The sequence below is a fragment of the Aotus nancymaae genome, unplaced genomic scaffold, assembly GCF_030222135.1.
Source record: "Aotus nancymaae isolate 86718 unplaced genomic scaffold, 86718_ANA_hifiasm-v0.15.2.pri h1tg000048l, whole genome shotgun sequence".
In the NCBI taxonomy this organism is placed as follows: domain Eukaryota; kingdom Metazoa; phylum Chordata; class Mammalia; order Primates; family Aotidae; genus Aotus; species Aotus nancymaae.
The window spans coordinates 719,485-744,563 of NW_026988462.1; the positions used below are offsets into that span (position 1 = coordinate 719,485).

Genomic DNA, 25,079 nt, shown 5'->3' on the forward strand with positions numbered 1-25,079 from the left:
TTCCAAACTCCTGTTAATGTTGATCTTTTATTTTCCCCCATTGAAGCACAAATGTTCTTAATGGGATCTAGAATGGTGAATCCGTCCCAGAAAGTTTTCAATTTGCCTTGTCCAGATCCAACATAGGAATCACTATCTATGGCAGCTATCACCTTGTAAAATGTATTTCTTAAATAATAAGACTTGAAGATCAAAATCACTCCCTAATCCATGAGCTACAGAATGAATGCTGTATTAGCAGGCATGAAAACAACATTGATCTCCTTGTGCAACCCCATCAGAGCTCTTGGGTAACCAGGTGTACTCTCAATGAGCAGCAATCATTTGAAAAAAATTTTTTTTCTGTGAAGTAGGTCTCAACACTAGAGTCAAAATAATCAGAATAATGCAGTAAAAATATATTTTGCCACCCAGGCTTTGTTGTTCCATTTCTAGTGCACAGGCAGAGCAGATTTAGTATAATTCTTAAAGGCCCTAGGGTTTTTGGAATGGTAAATGGGCACTGGCTTCTACTTCAAGTCATCAATTGCATTAGCCCCTACCAAGAGAGACAGCCGCTACTCTGAAGCTCTGAAGCCAGGCATTGACTTTTCCTCTCTAGCTACGAAAATCTGAGATGGCATCTTCTTTCAATAGAAGACTGTCATATCTACATGGAAAATCTACTGTTTAGTGTAGCCACCTTCACTGATGATCCTAGTGAGATCTTCTGGATAACTTGCTGCAGCTTCTACATGAGCACTTGCAGCTTCCCCTGCACTTTTATGTTATGGGGAGAGCTTCTTTCCTTACATCTCATGAACCAAGCTCTGTTAGCTTTAAGCTTTTCTTCTGCAGCTTCCTCACCTCTCTCAGCCTTCACAGAATTGAAGAGAGTTAGGGCCTTGCTTTAGACTAGGCTTTCACTTAAGGGAATGTTGTGGCTGGTTTAATCTTCTATCCAGACTTATACAACTTTTTCCATATTAGCAATCTGTTTCATTTTCTTATTTGTGTGTTCACTGGAATAGCACTTTAATTTCCTTCAAGAACTTTTCCTTTGCATTTGCAACTTGGCTAACCATTTGGCACATGAGGCTTAGCATGTCTTGGCTTTCAACATGCCTTCTTCACTAAGCTTAATCACTTCTACCTTTTGATTTAAAGTGAAAGATGTGCTACTTATTCCTTTCATTTGAACACTTATAGGCCACTGTAAGGTTATTAATTAGTCTAACTTCAATATATTGTATCTCAGGGAATAGAGAGACCCAAGGAGAGCAAGAGAGACTAGAAATGGCTGGGTCAGTGAATCAGTCAGAACACATACAACATTTGTCAATTAAATTCACCATCTTACACGTGCATGGTTTGTGGCACCCCAAAACAATTACAATTGGAACATCAAAGATCACTAATCGCAGATCAGCAAAACAGATTATGATAATAATGACAAAGTCTGAAACGTTGTGAGAATTACCAAAATGTGACACAGGGACACTTAGTGAACACATGCTGTTGGAAAAGCAGCACAGAAAGACTTGCTCAATGCAGGGTTGCCATAAATGTTCAATCTGTAAAAAATGCAATATCGGAGAAGTGCAATAAAGCAAAGGACAATAAAATGAGGTGTGCCTGTATGACAGTCTTTAAAAGGTTTCTAACACAACAAGGGATTTTCCAAGTTTATTTAAACACAGAGACATTTTCTTAAGTAATGCATTTTAATACCTCCCCCAACTACTGTGCTATGGAGTACACATTAAGAAACACAGCTGAAACCTAAAACTGTGTGCATTTGATTATTACAAAAAAAAAATCATGCGATTAATGAGTAGAAAAGCATGCTGCAAGCATTTCCTAATGGACTCAAAGGGGCATGTGTATTATTATTAAAGAAGAAACAGTCAAAGGGATAGGAATATATCATACTGCTAACTCCTTAGGGGCTACAAGTATGGCTCTCGAGGATCTCGAACTCAGCTGCCTAAATGGAACTTCTCATATTTTCCTTTCAAAGCTGCTCTTGTACTTTTGTTATCACCACCATCCACCTGGTCTTCCAAGCCAGTAACCGGACTCCTTAATATCTGCTTCTACTCAAGTTTCAAATACAATTTATTTTTCATGTATCTTCTATCATCTTAACACTTCTCAGAATACTCCCCACCTCTTTCAAGTCCTTTGTTAGCATCACATTTACACTTTCTTTCTTTCTTTTTTTTTTTTTTTGAGACAGAGTTTCGCTCTTGTTACCCAGGCTGGAGTGCAATGGCATAATCTCGGCTCACCGCAACCTCCGCCTCCTGGGTTCAGGCAATTCTCCTGCCTCAGCCTCCTGAGTAGCTGGGATTACAGGCACGCGCCACCGTGCCCAGCTAATTTTTTGTATTTTTAGTAGAGACGGGGTTTCACTGTGTTGACCAGGATGGTCTCGATCTCTTGACCTTGTGATCCACCCGCCTCGGCCTCCCAAAGTGCTGGGATTACAGGCGTGAGCCACCGCGCCCGGCCCTACAGTTTCTAAAAATTGCATTAAGATATATTTTACATGTATAACATCTACACATTTTACTTTTTTATTATTTTTTTTTTGAGACAGGGTCTCACTCTGTCACCCAGAGCGAGAGTGCAGTGGCGTGATCTTGGCTCACTGCAACCTGTGCCTCCCAGGCTCGAATAATTCTCGTGCTTCAGCCTCCCAAATAGCTGAGACTATAGGCATGCACCATCACACCTGGCTAATTTTTTGTATTTTTAGTACAGACAGGGTTTGGCCACGTTGGCCAGGCTGGTATCGAACTTCTGGCCTCATGTGATCAGCCCGCCTTGGCCTCCCAAAGTGTGAGACTACAGGTGTGAGCCACTGCACCTGGCCAATAACATCTGTACATTTTAACTGTACAGTCTCATGAGATTGTAATACGTTTATATGGTTTCTCAGCCTTTTGGCTAAGGACAAGTGAGACTGTAATACATTTATACAGTTGTGCATCCATCACCACAACCCAGTTTTAGAACAACAAAACTCATGAGCAGTCAATCTTGCTCCCATACCTGGACCCAGAGAGCCACTGATCTTTTTTTTCTTTATCCTTTTGGACTTTCCTAGAAATTTTAAATAAATGAAGTCATGCATTACATAGTTTTCTTTATCTGGTTTCTGTCTCTTCACGTTATTTCTGAGATTTATACACATTAGTGAACGTAGCTGTTTATTCTTTGTTACTGCTAAATAAGCTCATGGTATGGATATGCCACTTTTTATTTATCCACTCACTACTTGATGTACATTATTCTAGTGAGTGTGTAGTGATATATATTTGTGATTTTGTTTCTCTACTGGCTGATTTTATTTTTCAGTTGTATGAATTAATTATACATTATAGACACAAGTCTTTAATTATATTTGTCTTCAAATAAAATTCTGCTATTTTCTGTATATTTTGTTTTAAAATTGTCTTGATGCTGTCTTTTGAAGAGCAAAAGTCTTTAAATTTTATAAAGTCCAATTTATCAAATTCATCTTTTATTTATGATTTTTGTGTCATATTACAAAGATTTTCTCCCATTTTATTTTAGAATTTTAATAGTTATAGTTCTTAAATTTAAGTCTATGATTCATTTTGTGTTCATTTTTGTGAATGATATGAGAAAAGGGTCAATGTTCATTTTTTAAAAATATGGCCAGGCGTGGTGGCCCATGCCTATAATCCCAACACTTTGGGAGGTTGAGGCGGGCAGGTCACCTGAGGTCAAAAGTTTGGGACCAGCCTGACCAATATGATGAAACCCTATCTCTACTAAAACTACAAGAATTAGCCAGGCATGGTGGCATGCGCCTATAATCCCAACTACTCAAGAGGATGAGGCAGGAGAATCGCTTGAACCCAGGAGGTGGAGGTTGCAATGAGCCGAGAGCACGCCATTGCACTCTAGCCTGGGCAACAAGAGCAAAACTCTGTCTCATTAATTAATTAATTAATTAATGCATATGCATATAACAGAGTGCCAAAAAAAAAAAAAAAAGCAAAAACAGCTTGTTAAAAGGAGAAATAATGATTAACAATTATTGTTGGGGATTTAAATATTCCTTTTATAGTATAATATTGAAAGAAAACTAGTCAGAGGCTATCACTTGAAGACCACTATCAGCCAACTTGAACTAATTGACATTTGCAGAGTGCTGCACCCAACACAAAATTACAAAAAAAGCGTCTATACACAACAGTATCAAAATGAATCAAATACTTAGGAATACGTGTAATAAAATACAAGACCTATACCTTGAAAACTACAAAATATTACTAAAATTTAAGAAGACCTAAATAAATCGTAATATATATAAACATTAATTGACTAGGACAGTCAATATTGTTAAAATGACACATTGTTAAAATGGCGCAATCTCGGCTCACTGCAACCTCCGTCTCCCGGGTTCAAGCGATTTTCATGCCTCAGCCTCCTGAGCAGCTAGGATTACAAGTATGCACCACCATGCCTGGTTAATTTTGCATTTTTAGTAGAGATGGGGTTTCTCCATGTTGATCAGGCTGGTCTCAAACTCCCGACTTCAGGCGATCTGCCCACCTCGGCCTCCCAAAGTGCTGGGATTACAAGTGTGAGCCATCTCGCCTGGCCTATTATAACTTCCTCATGTATTGATCCTTTTATTATTATGACAAAGACCTCATTTCTGAGTGAAAGTCAGCAGAAAAACAAATGTAGAATAACGCTAACAAAGACTTGGATATTGGAACTGTCAGATATACAACATAAAATAAGCTGAATATTGTAAAATAAGCCAGGCATGGTGGCTCACACTTGTAATCTCAACACTTTGGGAGGCCAAGGTGAGAGGATTACTTGAGGCCAGGAGCTCAAGACCGGCCTGGGTCATATAATGAGGCCCCAGTTTGTACAAAAATAAAAAAATAATAAAAATTAGCTGGGTATGGTGGTGCATGCCTATTGTCCTAGCTACTCAGGAGGCTTAGGCAGGAGGATCACTTAAGCCCAGATATATGAGGCTAGAGTGAGCTATGACTGCACCACTGTACCACAGCCTGGGTGACAGAGTGAGATTTCCTCTTAATTTAAAAATTTAAAAATAAATAAATAAATAAGAACCTTTAATAGATTTAATGAAATAAAAGACAAGACTAAAATTTTTTTAAAAGAACATAAGACAAGACTATAACAATCAACCAGGAAGACAGAAAAAAAATCAACAGAAATATTAAAAATGAAAAACATAATAATTGAAATAAGACGCAAAATTAACAAACTATTTATACCAAGCACAGCTAAAGAGAGCATTAATGACCTATAATGAGGGCTCGAAACCTATGGCCCGCAGGCCATCACCCTTCATTTTTAAATACAGTCTCACTGGAACACAGCCACACTCGTCCCTTTCATGTAACTTACAGCTACTTTTGCACTACAACAGCAGAGTAGTTATGATGAACACCATGTGAACTATAAGTCTAAAGTGTTTATCATCTGGTCCTTTACGAAAACATTTACCATCTGAGTACGCTGGCTCAAGTCTGTAATCCCAGCACTTTGGGAGGCCAAAGCTGGCGGACCAGATTGCTTGAGCCCAGGAGTTTGAAACTAGCCTGGACAACATGGTGTACAAAAAATACAGAAATTAGCCAGGCATGCTGGCCTGTAATCCCAGCTACCAGGGACACTGAGGTGGGAGGAGCACTGTAGTCCAGGAATTCAAGGCTGCAATGAGTTATTACTGTGCCACTGCACTTCAGCCTGGGCAACAAAAGGAAGACTTCATCTTTCTCTCTCAAAAAAAAAAAAAAAAGAAAGAAAGAAAAGAAAAGTAAAAAAAGGTACCAAACTCTCTGACAGAATCTGATGAAATCGCACTGCAGGTAGCACCACAATCAAAAGAAGGCAGGGAGTGCACTGGCAGAGAAGATGAAAAGATGGAATCATCTGAGTTACACACAAGCATCCCTTTGTTAAAACTGTACAGGTAAGGCTGGGCGTGTTGCCTCATGCCTGTAATCCCAGAACTTTGGGAGGCCCACATGGGTGGAACACCTGAGGTCAGGAGTCCAAGACCAGCCTGGCCAACATGGTGAAACCCCATCTCTACTAAAAATACAAAACAATTTAAGCAGACGTAGTGGTGCGTGCCTGTACTCCTAGCTACTCGGGAAACTAAGGCAGGAGAATCACTTGAACCTGGGAGATGGAAGCTGCAGTGAGCCGAGATCACACCACTACGCTCCAGCCTGGGCAACAGAGACTCCATCTCAAAACACAAAAACTATACAGGTAAGAAGTGTATAAGTGTGTTTGCACATTTTACCTTAAAAAATTAACCAAATGGCAGAAAGTGTGGAGTGGGTAGAGGTAAAGATGAAACAAAGAAGGTAGATTTTTTATGGTTGTTGCAGCTAGATAATGAGTGCATGGATGTTCAATATACTGCTGTTTATCTTGTACGAGTAATTTAAACTATATTCCCAGGATGACTCTAATTATGCAAAGTGTGTTACATGTATGTATATAAAAATACACACACACACACTTCGAAGGGACTCTACCAAAATGTTAAAAGTAATTATTAAAGAATTATGGGATTACAGTTCATCTTTATTTTTCATCTTTTTAAGTCCTTTTCAGATTCTTCCATATAGTAAGGCAGCACTCTCTGAAAATGACTTGCATACATTTCTTAAAAATCAAATCAGTCATATTTAGCTACACTCAGAACTTCTGAAATAATCAAGGTCCAAATAACATCTGAAGGCAAAGGAATAGGATATGAATACTGCATTCATCAAAAGAATAATACAAAATATGAAATTCAGGTTTTAAAACCAAAGCAACGTTCTCTCCTGCACACATATCCCTCCAGACAAATGCTGTCCAACAGAACTTGAGGGAAATATACCTACCATGACGGAAAGGCTCATTGAGTTGCCCAATTTAGTAGCTGCTAACCACACGCGGCTATGGAGCAGGTGAAATGTAGCCACAGTTCAAGTGACTTTGAAAAGGGTTTTCCATTTACTTTACTCTTAATTGCCATACATGGCTAGTGCCTCCCACACTAGAAAGCACAACTGTAGGGGAAAAACCAAGCAAACCACAAGCAGATTCGTGGTTCTGCTGACCATTCTCCTCTTCCTTCCAGTCATTCACTAATTTACTAATATTCTATAACCTCTCATCTCTCCCTGGTAGCTACCAAATCATAACTTTTAAAAAGATGCACTTTAAGTTTCCTATTCTTTCTAGATAAAGAGAACAAGTGAAGAGTACCAACTACGCTGAGATTTTCGGAATAAAATCTCATTAGCCACTAAGATGCCGCCTAAATCCAATTTAGTTTCTCCTCTACTTAATTCTTCAGAGGTAATCTGAGTTTCTGATTTGAGCTTTTCAGGAGCTAGTTGGTCACCTTCCATCTTTTTTTCTTTTGTTTACTCTTTGTTCTTCCTCTTCTTAAAAAGTAAAATGGAAAAGAAATTGAAGTAACAATTTATCAACAGAATGATTCCTTTAAAAGGATTGTTCCAGCAAGTAAACATGCATTCATAATAAATAATCCTCTCTCTAGAAGCACCAGTGGCATTGAGGTTCTGTTTCTACTTATCCTGATATAAAGCATGTTCCCCTTTTACCTGGGTCACTAGGAAGCTAAAAGGCACACCTGTGGCTCACAAATGACTAACTCAACCTGGTGTTAATTCCTTCTTCTGTCTTCACTAGTTTCTGATATATATATTCACACAAACTTTTTTTTGAGACAGAGTCTTGCTCTGTGCCCAGGCTGGAGTGCAGTGGCGCGATCTCAGCTCACTGCAACCTCCGCCTCCCAGGTTCAAGCAGTTCTCTGCCTCAGTCTCCCGAGTAGCTGGGATTCCAGATGCCCACCACCACACCCAGCTAATTTTTGTATTTTTAGTAGAGACGGGGTTTCACCATCTTGGCCAAGCTGGTCTTGAACTCCTGACCTCATGATCCACCTGCCTCAGCCTCCCAAAGTGCTGGGATTACAGGTGCGAGCCACCGCGCCTGGCCTGATAAATATTTTTAACTGCCCATAGATCCATTCTTACATTTTAATATGCTTCTCCAAACATTCTTCAAGATAAATAAATAAAACAGAAATCATAAACACAAACTACTTGAACAGATTTCCCATCAGATTTCAGAATATCTTCTTATGTCCAAATTAAAGGGGCCAAGATCCTTTTATCCCTTCTGAATTTAAAATCTTGTTTGAACAAAATATAAGCAATACTATATTTATACAGTGTGACTTTATTATACTTCTCCAAAGACCCATAAGATCTCTAGAACTGAGATCAGCCACATCTTTTATTAGTTATTTCCTATGGAGACTGGATTATCAATATTGTTCTGCTAATTTATGCTGTTTTAAATGGTCTACCATACCTTGAATGTTCTTGAAAATGTTGTGCTCTTAATTGGAATGCCACAAACAATGATGATGCTATTGCCAATAACTGGTTCTTCTCACTCTTGGTTAACATGTGTCCTGAGGGAAATAAATCGACCAATCGATCAATCAGTCACATATGTTAACATCTGTGCTTCTATCCTACAGAATTACTAGTCATTCAAACAAGTATTTCATAGGGCATCTATTACGCAGCTAGGACTGTACTAGGCACTGGGGTGTGCAGATGTTGGGGGAGCAAGACCATTCAAATAAGAACAAAATCCTGTTCGCAGGAAGTTTATATTGGGAAAGTTTAATTTGGGAAAGAAGATAAAGAAGATATTAAACAGATGCACAGAAAAAAAAAAAAAATTACAAAAAAAAAGACCAACCCAAAACTATCCACACAGAGATCTCCAGGAAAAGCATAAGCTCCTCACATCTGCTTCTCTCTGTCCCCCCCGGCCCAGCTTCCCTGCTGAGGAAAGCGAGGATAGCGTGCGAGAAGCCCCAGCCCCAGGAGAAAAGGAGAGCGGCTAGTCAAGGACACAGACGAGGCCATGCTTTCTAGTGCGAAGATCCAAAGAATATCACGCCGGGATTCTTCCGCCTCTCTGCATGCAGTCAGGGCTTGAATCCCAATCAACCAACCAATTTCTCTCTCCTTCTCTCACTCACACTCTCTTCCTACCATTAAACAGCTAGACCTGGGGCAGTGGGCTGGCCATGAAGCCCTGGGGTGAGTGACTGATTGAAGAATTTGTATAATTCTTCAAGAAGAAGGTTGTGAGTCAAGGCAGGATTCAAATACTCCAGGGTCTATAGCTTAACACGTCCCTTGACAGCTGTGTAACCTCACCACAAATCTAAAACTATGTATTTACCACAGTACTACATACAGACAGTAGAGTATTAAATAGGACAATATGAGCAACTCCAGTGCTAGCTCATCAGCCATAAAGTACTACTTTTACAATCGATCCTCCATGGATTCAAACAACTGCAGGCTGAAAATATTTGAGAAAAAAGAAATGTATGGTTGTGTCTGTACTGAACACATATAGGCTTTTTTTTGTTGTCATTATTCCCAAAGCAATATAATGTAAACATGATTAATGCTGTATTTACATTGTATTAAGCATTGTAAGTAATCTAGAGATGATTTAAAGTACAGGGAGGATATGTGTAGGTTATATGCAAATACAATACCATTTCGTATCAGGGACTTGAGCTTCTGTGGATTTTTGTATCTGAAAGGGTCCTAGAACCAATCACCCACAGATACCAAGAAACAAATGTACAATTCAAAAAAGAAAAATACTAGTTGCCTAAACTTATTTGGAAGAAATGAAGTAATTTAAACATTATGCCTAAAAATCTATCAAAATATAAATAAGACTAAAAATATTCAAAATTAAGACACACTTTCAATATCTGCAGCACAATTTTCCATGGGGAGGTAATCTGTCTGCTCCCTGAAGGGCAGAGAGAGCACAAGTAATCCATCCCTCTTTGAGACAAACCTAGATATTACATAAAACATAATACAAATATGGGATCTACCAACTGGTTCTGGGAATTCAATACTAGATCCTCACGATGGCCTAATAAACTATACTCTTATGGGCACTGGAAAGTTCCTCATTTTCCCCTGACACCTAAGCAGTGATGAAAACATCTCATATGATTATATAATAAATTACTCTATTATGAGAAGTATTACAAAAATTTGGTCTCAGTCTTGTCAAAACATATAGTTGAGAAGAACAGTTCTCATAGCGTGACCTGCCAACAACTGGGAGTACCCAGGAGTCCTTCCAAGGTCAAATGATTTTCTTAATACTACTAAAACGTATTTGCTTTTTTAACTCTCATTTTCTCAAAAGTATACTGCAGAGGTTCCCAGATGCAAGGGACACATGTTGTGTGATGACATCATTGCTCTTGTGTCAACACATAATGGATTTATTACCATCACTTTCAGATCGAACGAATAAATAAATATTTTCAAGTTCCTCAGTTTTAATTTATAATATGGCAAATAGAATCACAAATATATAATCCCAAAAGCTCTCTGGAGTGTAAAGAGAACGAGTGCTTCTCAAACCTCACTGAACATCAGAATCACGTGGATTAAAGGTGCTGTGTATACTTCACTGGCAGACTGACTGGTAGAGGGAATGAGGGCAGGTAATAATCTGCATTTCTAACAAGCTCCAGGGTGATGCTGATGCTGCCAGTCAGCATATATCACTTTAAATACAACTGTTCGAGACCCATATTTATCAAACAGTGTAAAGAAACTAGTAGTTCAAGAAGCCAGTTTAATGTGTCATGTCCAGCAAAACAAAGTATCAGAGCACTAAGGATTTTACATGAAAATGTTGTGTGTGTTTGTATGTGTGCATACTAAGTCAGGATGTAAAAGGTATTTCTCATGGTGGTTCACAATAAAAGGCCTTTAAAAGTCACCTCTTTAGATACGTATGTACAGTATATGCACGTCATCAGCAACGGAAGAGGCAGCACATTAGGGGAACCCACTCACTGCAAGATGCTCAATCAGTATTTCATCTGGTCTAACCAACTATTAGTGCACAGACTCAGGCAGTATCGAGAGAAGTCTCCCAAATAAAATGGACCATCGCTCATCACATCTCCCAGGCAAACTGATAGAATGCACATCAACTGCAACCATTTTACTGATATTCCACTTCAAAAGAGGGTGTACTCAGTTCCAGTAGGCTCTGAATAAGAAGTCTGATCATAACTGACCTATTCTTACAACAATTCTAGCATTATGCTACTCCTGATCACGGGCCACAGTGGCCTTGATCTCTGCAAGTTCCCCTGCGGCCTGATACTAAGTAAGGCATGTCTTCCCTGGCTCTGACCTTAGCTTCCTTTGAAAGGTCTCCACTGTTTGCCCTCTTAGGGTGGTGTACCAGCTTGGTGTTGAGTCAGACACACTGGCACTGCATTCTCAGCTCATAAGCTAAGGTGAATGTACCTCATTCCCTTTTCTAAGCAGGTTCTAATCTATAAAACCCTGCATGGCTGCCATAAGGGGAGCTGAGATTGCATGTTGACTGCTAACCTGCTGGAATGTAAGTCCCAGGAGGGCAGCTCCTTTTTCTGTTTACCGATGAATCCTACGCACCTAGAACTTGGGGGCACAGTATGTACTTAAAAACTCTCCAATTCTTCCTGCTCCCTTTTGCGAGTGTGAATGTAAATGAAGAGTGCTGCATCTGACACTTGGTTTCCCCTTTTCCCCAGCCCTGACGGAGAAGACTGAGAGCATGCTGCTGGGTGTGTGCGGAATACAGGTGGTGAGGAGGGAGGGGGACCGAGAGCTCCACCCCGCACATGGAACACACACGGCCTCAAGCACTCTTCAGAGGGGCAAGTCACTTCTACTTGTTTTAAGTCTAGGGGGAGTCCTAAGCCTTTCTCAAACCCAGCCTCGGAACATTCACAGCATTCAAGCTTAGAGCCTCTACCGTGATGTCAATGAGGCTGGGTACAGCGGGCTCTTCAGTGAAGTTATGGCTGGAGAAAGCTGCAGCTCTAGGTTTTAAAAGCCTTAGGCTTTTTGACAGTTTTACCTCTATTACCAGAGCCTAAAGCACAATCTTTGACCCAATAGGCTCTGCAAGTATTTGTGACTGAAAGGAGAAAAACTTCCTAGTCACAGGTAACTCTTACCTTCTTAAACTTTTGGGAGGATAATTTCAAGCTAAAGTCCCAACCCCTAAACAATGTTTATTATCTCCCCTCCTTGTTCATTAAGTCACTAATTACTGGAGTTCAAAATCATGTAGCAGCACCTACAAGCTTTGTGACATGCCACTATAACCCTCATGCTGCTAGCCACCCTCACTGGTATGACGTAGTTTTCAAGAAGCCTGATCTGTGTAGTGGTTTTAGGTCTACCATTTATTTTTAACAGCTATGTGCTGGTTCCCATTATAGTGCTTCTTGTTTGTTTGTTTGTTTTGAGACAGAGTTTCACTCTTGTTGCTCAGGCTGGAGTGCAATGACGCCATCTTGGCTCACCGCAACCTCTGCCTCCCTGGTTCAAGTGATTCTCCTGCCTCAGCCTCCAGAGTAGCTGGGATTACAGGCATGGGCCACCACGCCCGGATAATTTTGTATTTTTAGTAGAGATAGGGTTTCCTCATGTTGGTCAGGCTGGTCTCGAACTCCTGACCTCAGGTGATCCTCCCACCTCAGCCTCCCAAAGTGCTGGGATTACAGACGTGAGCCACCATGCCCAGCTGTAGTGTTGTATTAAATAATGCGGACAGAGGTCCTGATTCTGAGCCAGGCTAGTTCTCTCTTTGTGGGCTATGACTTTGTTGACCATTGGCAGCTTCATCTTTAGGGTAATGTGGCTAGACTATTTTGTTGGGGAATCTTCAGGTAATCTCACTAGGGGGTTAGACTTTTCTAGGATCTTCTACTTTCATGTCTGTAAATACCTGTTTGCCTGCCAGTACCCTGGGAACCAACTGAGGAATGAAGGCTGGGGCAGGGGGTGTCACCACATTTAGTATGTCCATGTTCCCTCGATCCTTTGTTCAACTGTACCTGGTGTCCCCTGGTTTTTATCCTCTGCAGAGAAGAATCTGAAAGTTTTTACCAGGATGAGGGAAAGAGAGTCGACTTACTCTGAAGAGTGAGGAAAGTGATATGGAGAAAATTCTACAGAGATTTTAGGCCAACAGTGCTACCTTTAGGAATTTTCAAGGGTACCTGGAGCTAATAATTATTGAGACTTCTGAAGGGTTTCGCAGCGGTCATGAGCTACTTCTCAGTTTCTCCCATTTTCAGCTTACGATTCAACTTTCTTAGGTTACTAAGTCAGTTAAGAATCATCTTTCAGCTTTTCATTTTACCAAATGCTATTTCCTTTCTTTTTCCTAGTGGGCTTGTGTCTTTAAATAACTCAAGTTAGTGGATTTGTGGGTAGGGAAAAATTTGTATATTTTTAAGCTATCATCTTATCTCAAAACTGGTTAATACTTTCTTTAGCAATTTCCTCAAAAGGAGTATATATAGTAAAATAGTTCTGAATCCTTATTTAAATGAAAACAGTTTTGTTTATATTGATGAAGATATCTTAGCTGGGTATACTACTCGAGTCAAATTCTTTCCTATGTAGCAGATACTCTTCTAAGATTCTAACTTCCAGTTTACAGAGTATCAACATGATCTGACTGTACATTCCTTGCATCTTCTTTCTTTTATTCTAGAAGCTTTAAAAAAGTATTTGTTTTTTATATGCTCAGTGGAGTTATTTTTTAAATTAACCCTGTCTGAATCTCAGTTAGTCTTTCCAATAATACCTTAAGGTTTTCTTAAGAACAATTAGGAAAAAAAACTCCTCTATTATTTCTTTAAAAATTATCCTTCCTTATTTCCATTTTTCTTTTCATGAAACTCCTAGTATGCATTTATATGTAAAATCTTCTGGATCTTCCCTCCATATCTCTTATCATTTTCTACATGATTTCATTCCCTTTACCTTTTTGCTACATATTTTGAGATACTTCTATTTATTCCTTTGAGTCACTAATTTGGATCTTAATAGTGACCATCCTACCTTCTACTTTGACTGTTGAATTGTTTTATTTTGAAAAGTCACAGTTTTTTAGTTCATTAAGTCTTTCTCCTCTAATTCTCTCTCTCTCTCTCTATATATATACACACATATATGTAATGTGTATGTATAAAAAAATATATATTTTTTTTCTTTTTTTTGAAGCGGAGTCTCACTCTGTTGCCCAGGCTGGAGTGCAGTGGTGTGATCTTGGCTCACTGCAACCTCCGCCTCCTGGGTTCAAGCAATTATCCTGCCTCAATCTCCTGAGTAGCTGGGATTACAGGCATGTACCACCATACCTGGCTAATTTTTGTATTTTTAGTAGAGACAGGATTTCACCATGTTGGCCAGGCTGGTCTCGGACTCCTGACCTCAAATGATCCACCTGGCTTGTCCTCCCAAAGTGCTGGGATTACAGGCGTGAACCACCTCGCCCAGCCTAATTCAATATTTTTAAGTGTTCTTCCTATTTTTCAGTAAGCATAGTCATCTGCCTCCTACACCAGTAGCTGTAAAACTGAGCGCCACCTATCCTCAGTGAGTCTTCTAGGTCTTCCTCCCTAGATGAATAATCCTTTTCATTTTTACACCAGGGACTCTGCTCAATATGCAGGCCAAAAAGTTAGGCAGTGGTTTGCTGGTAAATGCTTAACAAACAACTGGAGTGTGGGGGAAGGAGAAAAGCCCCAGGGTGCAACCAGTTTCCTTACAGTAAATACTTTCTTCATGGCTAATTTCAAACTACCAACTTCAAAGAGGATGCTTTATGAAGATGTGCACACATGGCTCTCTCAAGCCAGGATGGCAGCCCAGCTCCCATGGAGAGACTTCCTGGAGAGATATTCCAATAGTCTAAATGCCATCTCATCCTTAAAGCCATTCCGGATTCCCTCAAATGGAACTGGGTTTTTTGTTTTTGTTTTTGCTCTGCTCTCAAGATACTTTGCTTACATCTTTACCAGGCACTTATTTTACCCTGTCCTGTAATGTAGTTGGCGCTTTACATGATTATTTCTCTCATGATGTCAGTTCATTAAGGGTAGGTAAAATATACTACCCACTTTTGATTTTCTTCTAGAGCCTATACCAATTACTTGTTAAGGACTTTAATGATTGGATTCAGTCCAAATATCACAGTGGTACTTTTAAAAGTGTAGGAAATACTTGACTAAATTCAGTGGAAAAAAAGAGAAGTATACTTAATTACGTATTTTTTGTGTTGAATCAAATTTTTACCAGGAGATCTGTAACTTCTTAAAAGAAAGAGATAATTCTGGTAATTTATTTTGATGGGGCTTGAGGTTGAAGTAAAGGAAGGTATCAGAGAAATAAGCCCATAATGTTTATTAGAGGCCAAATGAAATTATAGTTCTTAAAATATCTTCTTCCTCATTTTCCATTTATTTTTCAGAATCAAGGGAAAATGCTTTTCAACATCCACATCTAAAGAGCTGACAAGAATAATTTCTCATGTATCCTATTTTTTAATTTTAGAAGCAATCATTTCAAAGTTTAAGAATCTCTACTAAAACTGTCTTAGTCTACATCCAAATAAATTTGGGATAATAAACATATACAATAGAAAATTTCAATGCAGTCATAAAATAGGTGTTTGCCTGTGAATAGTGCCTAGGATAGCTGGACAGATGGGAAGCAGATGGGGAACCCCAAAGGGACGAAATGACCTGGCCCCAAACATATGGAGTGGATCCTGGATTAACTGTAGTTACCACTTCCTGCAGTCTCCTGGGCACATATATCAAACAGTCAAAGACAATACAGTTTAATATATCTAAGAGCTGATCTGGGGAAAAATGGAGAATCAGAAATACAGCAATCTGAAGAAGAAGAATGAGAGACAGTGATCATTCAAAGAAGAACGAACTGACATGAAAATAACATGAGAAAACAAACTAAGAAGTAGACATTAAGAATGGCAAATATAGAAGAGTAGTTCTTAAGTATTTAGAGGCAATATAACAACATATAGCATACCCTGATTGGAAACATTTGTGATTTGTGAATTTGAATCCTACCATAACTCAAAGACTTCTCAAATAGGAATTGAAAACCCTAGGTTCAATTCCTGGTATTATTATTTTACTGGTCATTTAGCTTTACTGAGTATCTCTGAGCGCTAGTTTCCTCACATGTAAAATGAAGGCTGCAACTAAATAATTGCTAAAAGCAATGCGTGACAATTTAAAAAATTGTGTGCCTATCTGGTCTAAGCATAAAAAACAAAATTATGATGTCCAAGCTTATAATTCCTTACCAAAAAAGAAATGTAATATGTTATACGCATCACAGAAAACTGCAATATTTAAGTTTATTTCTGAGTTTGAAGGGGATCCCTTGTCTAGAGAATCTGGGACATTCTCTGTTGTTGTTAAATGTACAGCACATAGTAATCAACCCTGATTAGAAAATTTAAATGCCCCATTTTCTTGTCCTCTGGGATACTTTATCATACTTACATATATAGAGACTCATATATAAATGTGTATGTGTGTGTATATATATAAATATGCACACATGCATACGTTTGTTCTAAAGGTACTCTGTAGTGTTTCCCTGTTTTCTCCTTCTGCCCACTGTTTCCTATCATATCACCATCACAGAATTAGCCAGGCAGACATAAAAACATGGTAGTCCTAAGTCCAATTCAAAACGTACAACTTAATTAAAATTTTAGGAAGGACAAGAAACTAAACGTTAGAATCAAATAGAATGAACTGGTTATCTGGTTACATATATAAATGATTAAAAATATCCAAAGTAGTGGTTGGGTGCAGTGGCTCATGCCTCTAATCCTAGCACTTTGGGAGGCCAAGGTGGGCAAATCATGAGGTCAGGAGTTCAAGACCAGCCCGGCCAACATGGTGTAACCCCGTCTCTACTAAGAATACACAAATTAGCTGGGCATGGTGGCGGGCACCTGTAATCTCAGCTACTCTTGAGGCTGAGGCAGAAGAACCACTTGAAAACGGAAGGTGGAGGTTGCAGTGAGCCGAGATCGCACCACTGCACTCCATCCAGCCTGGGCAAAAGAGCGAAACTCTGTCTCAAAAAAAAAAAAAAAAAAAAAAATCCAAAGTAATCCTTTCTCATCAATACTATGGGTAAGTTTTGTTTTTTTTTTTCTTTATAAATTCAACAAAGACTTAGTATCTATTATGTTTTGTGCTAGGGATAAAATGAAAAGCAATTACCTAAGGGGTACTTAGCCTCAGTAAACCAACAAATATTAAAAGAATAATCACAAAAGTGTACAACTACTATCTTGGTTGTATTTTATTTTGTATTTTTAAAAAAACTCAAAAGTTTAGGAAAAACAACCTAGTAAATCATTAGTTTTTGTTTTAAGATCCCAAATTACAGACATTCTTCATTTGCCTTAATACTAATAATAAAACTCTGTAACACTAAAGTTTTAAAAGAATATTCAAATCAGTTATCTCTGTTTGGTCTTATGAAAACTCTGTATTGTAAATTCTGAGTTGAAAAAGGCTTTATAAATGCACTCAGCAACTCAGTGACATCAAGCTGACCTGAATCTATATATAACTCCTAATATGAATGTGAGTCATTTTATATTAAAACACTTTAATGGATATAAAGAACACTTAACCTTCATACATCACTAGTTCATTAAAAATGTATGTAGAGGCTTTCACTTGAATAACATTTCTATTAAGTCTCATCTAAATCTTGTTTATCGTTCAGTATCTTATGTTACCCATGTTTTGAATGCTCACTAAAGGATTTTCTCTATCTCTCACTTGATGAGCAATTTTTCTACTACCCGGAAACACTCACTGACAACTTTGCAGTGTTAAATTTCACATTCCACTCATTACTTTATTCAAAACTTCATTTTTCAGAACAAAGATCATCTTCTTAGATTTTTATTAATAGGACTAGAACCTGGTTTTTTGAAATTTTCAGTCTTATTTTCATAAACATATCTTTAAAAAATCACTTTAGAAGAGTTCCTTATATACTCGCCTCAGTAGAAAACACAAATCTGATTTGATTTTCAGAAACCAGAAAATCAGGTAGGCCAATGATCTAGCTACATGTTTTGCTCCAAAACACTGGACTCATAGAACATTCCACATAGTTGAATTCTACACTCCACAAAACTGCAGATTATCACACTCATGAGTCACCTATAAATCTCAAAATTGTGAATGTAAACAGTCTTGGGTGCTCTAAAAATGCTAATTAAGTATAATAAGCATTTTATAATTAAATATAATTTATAATAATAAGCCAAAAAGCCTTAAGTTCAAAATAGAATAAAATCATGTATCACAATAAAGTATAAAAATAACTTTAACACACTAAAATATTTTAAAACATACATACCTTTAAAGCCATCAGGATACACATCAGAGAGAAATTTAGTGCTGATGTCTCCTTTTACAAAGCGTGAGTTGATTATCACCTCTCGAAGTAATGCAATATTATGTGTAACACCTAAAAGTAAAATGATATCAAATTGAAGAACAATGAATCAGTGAAAAATTGAATTCTGATAATCTGGAGAAATTTATCATCATTGTTCTATGACCTAGTAGAAACCATTCAAGATTACTTATTTCCTTGACTTCTATTAAAAACAAAAGAAATCTGAAATTGTGGTATCAACAAAACACTAAATATAAACTTAAGAAGCCTGATATTGCCAAGTCAAGTCAAATCAATGGGCTGTATTAGTGCAAAAGTAATTGTGGTTTTGGGCCGTGAATTTTAATCATTAAAACGAGGCTCAAACACACCTTTATTAATCAAAAAAGGAATCATTACATAAACTCATTTTTGTCCATGAGAAATAAGTTTGCTTATTCCTGCAGTGTAAAAATCCACGCTTCAGGATTCCACGAACTCTTGGAGAGCATTTTTTGCACCCTGCCGGTTGTGGAAGTGTTTTCCCTGCAAACAGTTGTTGAGATGCTTGGAGTGGCGGTCGGTTGGCAAGAGGGCAAGTGAATATGGCAGATGAGGCGAAACTTCATAGCCCAATTTGTTCAACTTTTAAGTGTTGGTTGTGTGACATGTGGTTAGGTGGTGTGGTGGTGAAGAATTGGGCCCTTTCTCTTGACCAATGCCAGCTGCAGGCATTGTAGTTTTTTGTGTGTCTCGTTGATTTGCTGAACATACTTCTCATATGTAATGGTTTCGCCAAGATTCAGAAAGCTGTAGTGGATCAGACCAGCAGCAGACCACCAAACAGCGACTGTGACCTTTTTTTGGTGCAAGTTCAGCTTTGGGAAGTGCTTTAGAGCTTCTTCTTGGTCCAATCATTGAGGTGATCATCGCTGGTTGTCGAATAAAATCCACTGTTTATCGCACGTCACAATCCAAGAAATGAGTCATTGTTGTTGTGTAGAATAAGAGAAGACAACACTTCAAAATGACGATTTTTTTTTTTTAATTTACAGTCAGCTCATAAGGCACCCACTTATGGAGCTTTCTAATTTGCTTCAAATGCCAAACAACCATAGAATGGTCGACGTTCAGTTCTTCAGCAACTTCTCATGTAGTTATGAAAGGATCAGCTTCGATGATTGCTTGCAATTGGTCATTGTCAACTTCTGATGGCCAGCCACTAAGCTCCTCATCTTCAAGGTTCTCATCTCCTTTGCAAAACTTCTTGAACCATCACTGCACTGTACGTTCATTAGCAGTTCTTGGGCCAAATGCATTGTTGATGCTGCAAGTTGTCTCTGCTGCTTTACAACCCATTTTGAACTCAAATAAGAAAACTGCTCAAATTTGCGTTTTGTCTAACATCATTTCCATACTCTAAAATAAATACAAAATAAACTGCAAGTAATAAGTCATTAGCAAAAAAACAAAGCAAGAAATGTGCACTGAAATGATGTATAACATAACCACATTTATTTAAGAATGTATACCAATATCAAATGGCAAATTTTAGCAATGCAAAAACCGCAATTATGTTTGCACCAACCTAATAAATGTCCTTTCAATAAATTGTGCTAGAATAACTAGCTAACCATTTGGTCAAAAAAAAAAAAAATTAACCTCAACCCTAACAACATAAACAAAAAATTAACTCCAAATGGATCACAAACCTAAAACTATTTTAATAACTATAGAAGAAAATACAGAGGAAAAATCTGTTACCTTGAGGTGGGCAACAGATTCTTATTCCTAGTACACAAAAACCATGAACTATAAAAATATTGACAAACTGTACTTCATCAAAATTTAAGTCTGCTCCTCAAAAGATGCCATTAAAAAAATTAAATGGCAAAGTACAACCTGAGACAAAATATTCATGTTAAATATTACTATTATTATTATTTGAAAGAGGGGCTCACTCTACTGTCCAGGTCAGAGTGCAGTGATGCAACATTGACTCACTGAAGCCTCATCCTCCCAGGCTCAGGGATCCTCCTGCCTCAGCCTCCCAAGTAGCTGGGACCACAGGCACATAACACCATGCCCAGCTAATTTTCATATTTTTTGTAGAGACACATTTTTGCCGGTCCCCATGCTTGTCTTGAACTCTGGCTCAAGTGATCCGCCCACCTTGGCCTCCCAAAGTACTAGGACTACAGGCATAAGCCACCATGTCTGGCCCACATTACATATATTGGACAAGGAAGTAGTATCTAGAAATATGTAAAGAACACTTACAACACAATTATAAAACAAAAAACAAATCAAGTAAAAAAAAAAAGCCACAGTCAAAATGTCCACTAAGCACAGGAAAATTGTTCAATGTCATTATTGTTAAAGAAATACAACGAGATGTCCCCAGTAAACCAATTTACATGGCCGAAGTGAAAAGACAGTCAGGACATGGAACAAGAAGAATTGTCACACACTTTGCTGGCAATATAAAATGATACACACACTTTGGAACAGTTTGGCAGTTTCTGGAAAAGTTAAACATATACTCACTGATTCAGACAACTCACTCCTACGTATTAAGTCAAGTTAAATAAAAACATATGTCTATACAAATACTTATACACAAAGGTTAATAACAGCTTTATTTACTATAATCAAAACTCGGAAACAATTTAAATCTCCACCAATAGGCAAATGCATTAACAAAATCGGGCTTGTTCATACAATGAAATTTTATCACACACACACACACACACACACACACACACACACACACACAGAGTCAATAACACACAAAATAACAAGGAGGGACCTAAAAATAATTATGCTGAGTTAAAGAAGCATGACGAAAAATAATGCATAATAATGGATATGTCCATTAATATGAAATTTTAGGAAATGCAAACCAGTCTGCAGTAACAGAAAGAAGATCATGTGGTTACATTGGGAAAGAGGTGGAGGGTAAATGGCAAAGACCATAACGAAACTCCGGAGGTGAAAGAAGCATTCAACACCTTGGTAACAGTTTCACAGGTGTATACATATGTCAAAACTCATAAAATGGTATACTTTAGATATCAGAAGTTTATTTTATGTCAAGTATACCTCAATAAGTCATTTTTTTAAAGATACATGTAATCTAGTAGAAAAAAATTGAGCCAAGTACACAAAGAGAATTTCAAAGTACAAGCGATAACTGAATAACATGAGGGTTGGGGTGCCGACCTCCTGCACAGACAAAAATCCACATAGAACTTTTGATGTCCCAAAAAAGTAAATACTAATAACATACTGTTGGCTGAAAACATAGTCAATAACACGTTTTGTATGTTATATGTATTAAGTACTATATTTTTTCAATAAAGCTAAAGAAAATGTTATTATGCAAATCATAAGAGAAAATGTATTTACTATTCATCAAGTGGAAGTGGATCATCATAAAGGTCTTCCTCCTCCTCTTCAGGTTGAGTAGGCTGCGGAGAAGGAGGAAGAGGAGGGGCTGGTCTTGCTGTCTCAGGGGTTGCAGAGGCAGGAGAGGTGGAGGAAGTGGAAGGGGAGGCAGGAGAGACAGCACACTCCTTATAACTTTATGAAAATACTTTGTAATTTTTGTATGTCTTTTTTGCTTTTTCATTTCTCTAAAAATGTTTCAATCTTTTTTCCACAGTTTATGTTAGTTTTACTGTCCGTATCACAGAAGGGTCCATGTCGTAAACGAAGTCAAGAGCAGTCCTGAATAATCAGAAGCCTTCTGCCACATTGTCTGATGTGATCCTGTTTTTTGGCACTGCTTCTTCCATCAACCTCTGGCACCACTTCCTCAACCTCTGGCACCGCTTCGGAAGCACTCATCTGCATCACCTTCTGTTAACTCCTCAGGTGTGGTGTCTACTCGCTCTTGATTTCTCTAAGATCCATACCTTAAAATCCTTCACCCCCTTCCCTCCCATCTTTTATGCCATATCCATAGTATCTTTCATGATTTTCTTGGTTGCCTCTTTCATAAATCCTGTGAAGTCATGCACAACATCTAGACAAGTTTTCTCCACCAAAAATTTGGGGCTTGATGGCTCTCACAGCTTTTTATATGACAACAATGCATCTTCAGTGGCGTGATCTTTCCAAACTTTTTCTTTTCCACAGTGTCAATGATTCTTTTCATATAGCACTGTGTATAATGAGCCTGAAAACTCTTTATAATACCCTGAGCTAGAGGCTGAATTACACATGTTGGGTTTGGGGAGAAGCAGGCCACTTCGACACCTTCAATGCTAAACACGTGTTCTGGGTGGCTGGGGCATCGTCCCTATCAAAAGAACTTTAGAAGACATACTGGCAAGGTACTTCCTGACTTTAGGGACAAAGTATCAATGGAATCAATCCAGAAAAAGGGTTCTCACTCTCCAGGCCTTCTTGTTGTACAACCAGAAGACTGGCAACCAGTGCTTATTGTTTTCCTTCAAGGTTTGGAGGTTAGCAGCTTCACAGATAAGTGCAGATCATAAACCTGACTGCATTCGCACAAAACAACAGACAGAGTTAGCCTATTTCTCCCTGTCTTAACTCCTCATGCTTGCTTCTTTTCCTTACTAAGAAATGTTCCTTATAGCTTTTTTTATTTTTTTCAGAATAAGGCACTTGCATCTGCATTAAAAACCTGTTCAGCACATATCCTTTCTCCTCAATGATTTTCTTAATGGTGTCTGGGAACTCATCTGCTGCCTCTTGGTTGGCAGAAGTACCTTCCCTTCACATTTTAAAGCCAAATCTCTTTCTAAAACTATCAAACCATCCTTGGTTGGCAATACATTCTCCAGCTTTATATCCTTCCACTTTCCTTTTGCTTTAAGTTGCTACATAATGATTTCATTTTTCCCATAGACAGGCGTATTCGAGTCTATGAGAATGCCTTTCTTATAGCAATCCTGCACCCACATAAAAGCTGCATCTTCTATATGAGATGAAGGGCATTTCACAAAAAGTGCAAGGTTTTCACACCTGCTGGTGTAGCAGCAGCAACTTTATGGATTTCGTTTTTTATTTTCTTTTACAATAGTCCTTACACGGGATTCATTTACCTTAAAATGACAGGAAATTACATCTGCAGACCTCAATCTATCATACATACCAAGTAATTCAACTTTTTCTCATGATGTCATGACTTTTCGTTGCTTCTTGAGAGGACCTCCAGCATTACTAGTGGCACTTTGTATGGATTCTGTGGTATTATTCAAGGTTTATGGTTTGCAGTAAACATGATGAAAAATATGCCAGAACCATAAGCGATGACTTTTTACTGCCATATGCAATTTACAGGAGAGAGAACTGATCACACGGCAGTGATTAGCATCGCATGGTGTTTTATGCCCATGCTCACAACACTTGAGCCCATTCCAATAGCAACAGTAGGTGACTATGAAACTATATAGTAGTGCAGTATGTACTACAGTGAATCTTCCTGGGTTATAATTTAATGCTGCATCTTTACTGTTTGTGTACATTTTTCTCTACTTTGAATGCACCATATATGGTCTCTGTTTGTGCAAATTTTGATAAATATTAAATTTTTATAATAGATTTGTGTATATTTTATAATAGCAAATAATGAAACAGATTAGTATCGCTGTATATTTATGTATTCATGACATATACTTTTCTTTCTTTGGTATTTCTAGGCTATATGGTTTGTCTGAAAGCTTTTACAAGTTGTCACAAATCTTCAAATAATTTTAGAATATATTTATTGAAAAAAATCCCAGATAAATGGACCTGCACAGTTCAAACCAGTATTATTCAACGGCCAACTGTAAAATCAAAATAGGTAACTGCCACAAGAGGATACAGACAGTGTTGGGAGAGTCCTAGGATGCAGGAAGGCTTTATGAAGAATGAAGTATCTAATCTTGGTCATCTAGATTACGAAGATGTTACACAGGAATGAAAGGAAATGGGAGAAAGCATGTCACATCAGGGAAGGCAGGAATTATATCAGGCTTCCACAAGAAGAGCAGGTGACTGCAGCATGACAGCTGAAGTCAAAGTAAACAGAGGTGTGTTCATTCCTTCCTATTTCTATAGTCCACTTTTGTATGGTTCTAATCGGTACCATTATGCTGCATAAGAAGCCTACAAAGTTTGATTCTAATCCTGCTATTCAAGTCTCACAGAATTCCTCCTTTTGCAACAATAACTATAAAGTAAGCAAAGAATCAGACAATCAAGTTCAAATACCAGGTCCACCTTTTACCTTAGGTAAGCTACTTAACCTCTCAGAGCTTTGGTTTATTCATTTGTAGACTGATAACCATAATAGAACCTATTAGGCACGATTTTTATTAGGTATAAATGAAATAATGCTTAATGTAACACCAGGTTCTCAAAAAAGACATTGCTATCCTGTTATATGGGAATAAACACAGAACATGAGACAAAATATAATTAATAAAACATCAGACAGAAGTGTTCCTGCATCCTAAGCTTTACCACTGACCTAACTATAAGTTTTGTTTTCTGTTAAGAATGGAGCTCCTCAGGCAAAAACTGGAAGCATTCCCTTTGAGATCTGGCACTAGACAAGGATGCCCTCTCTCACCACTCCTATTCAATACAGTATTAGAAATTTTAGCCAGAGCAATCAGGCAAGAAAAAGAAATAAAGGGT

The 25,079-nt window shown here is 38.1% G+C and overlaps 1 protein-coding gene across 4 annotated transcripts in view; it reads right to left on the bottom strand.

Annotated features, from left to right (window-relative positions):
• PCCA (propionyl-CoA carboxylase subunit alpha) overlaps positions 1-25,079 on the bottom strand; it is a 433,326-nt gene that overhangs the window by 191,206 nt on the left and 217,041 nt on the right. For all 4 annotated transcript variants that reach the window (XM_064362172.1, XM_064362171.1, XM_064362174.1 and 1 more), the window contains 2 exons: positions 18,402-18,512; positions 8,416-8,518 (listed from right to left, as the gene is read on the bottom strand). In XM_064362172.1, coding sequence (XP_064218242.1) covers positions 8,416-8,518; positions 18,402-18,512 — 214 coding nt within the window. The remainder of the gene's footprint in view (positions 1-8,415; positions 8,519-18,401; positions 18,513-25,079) is intronic.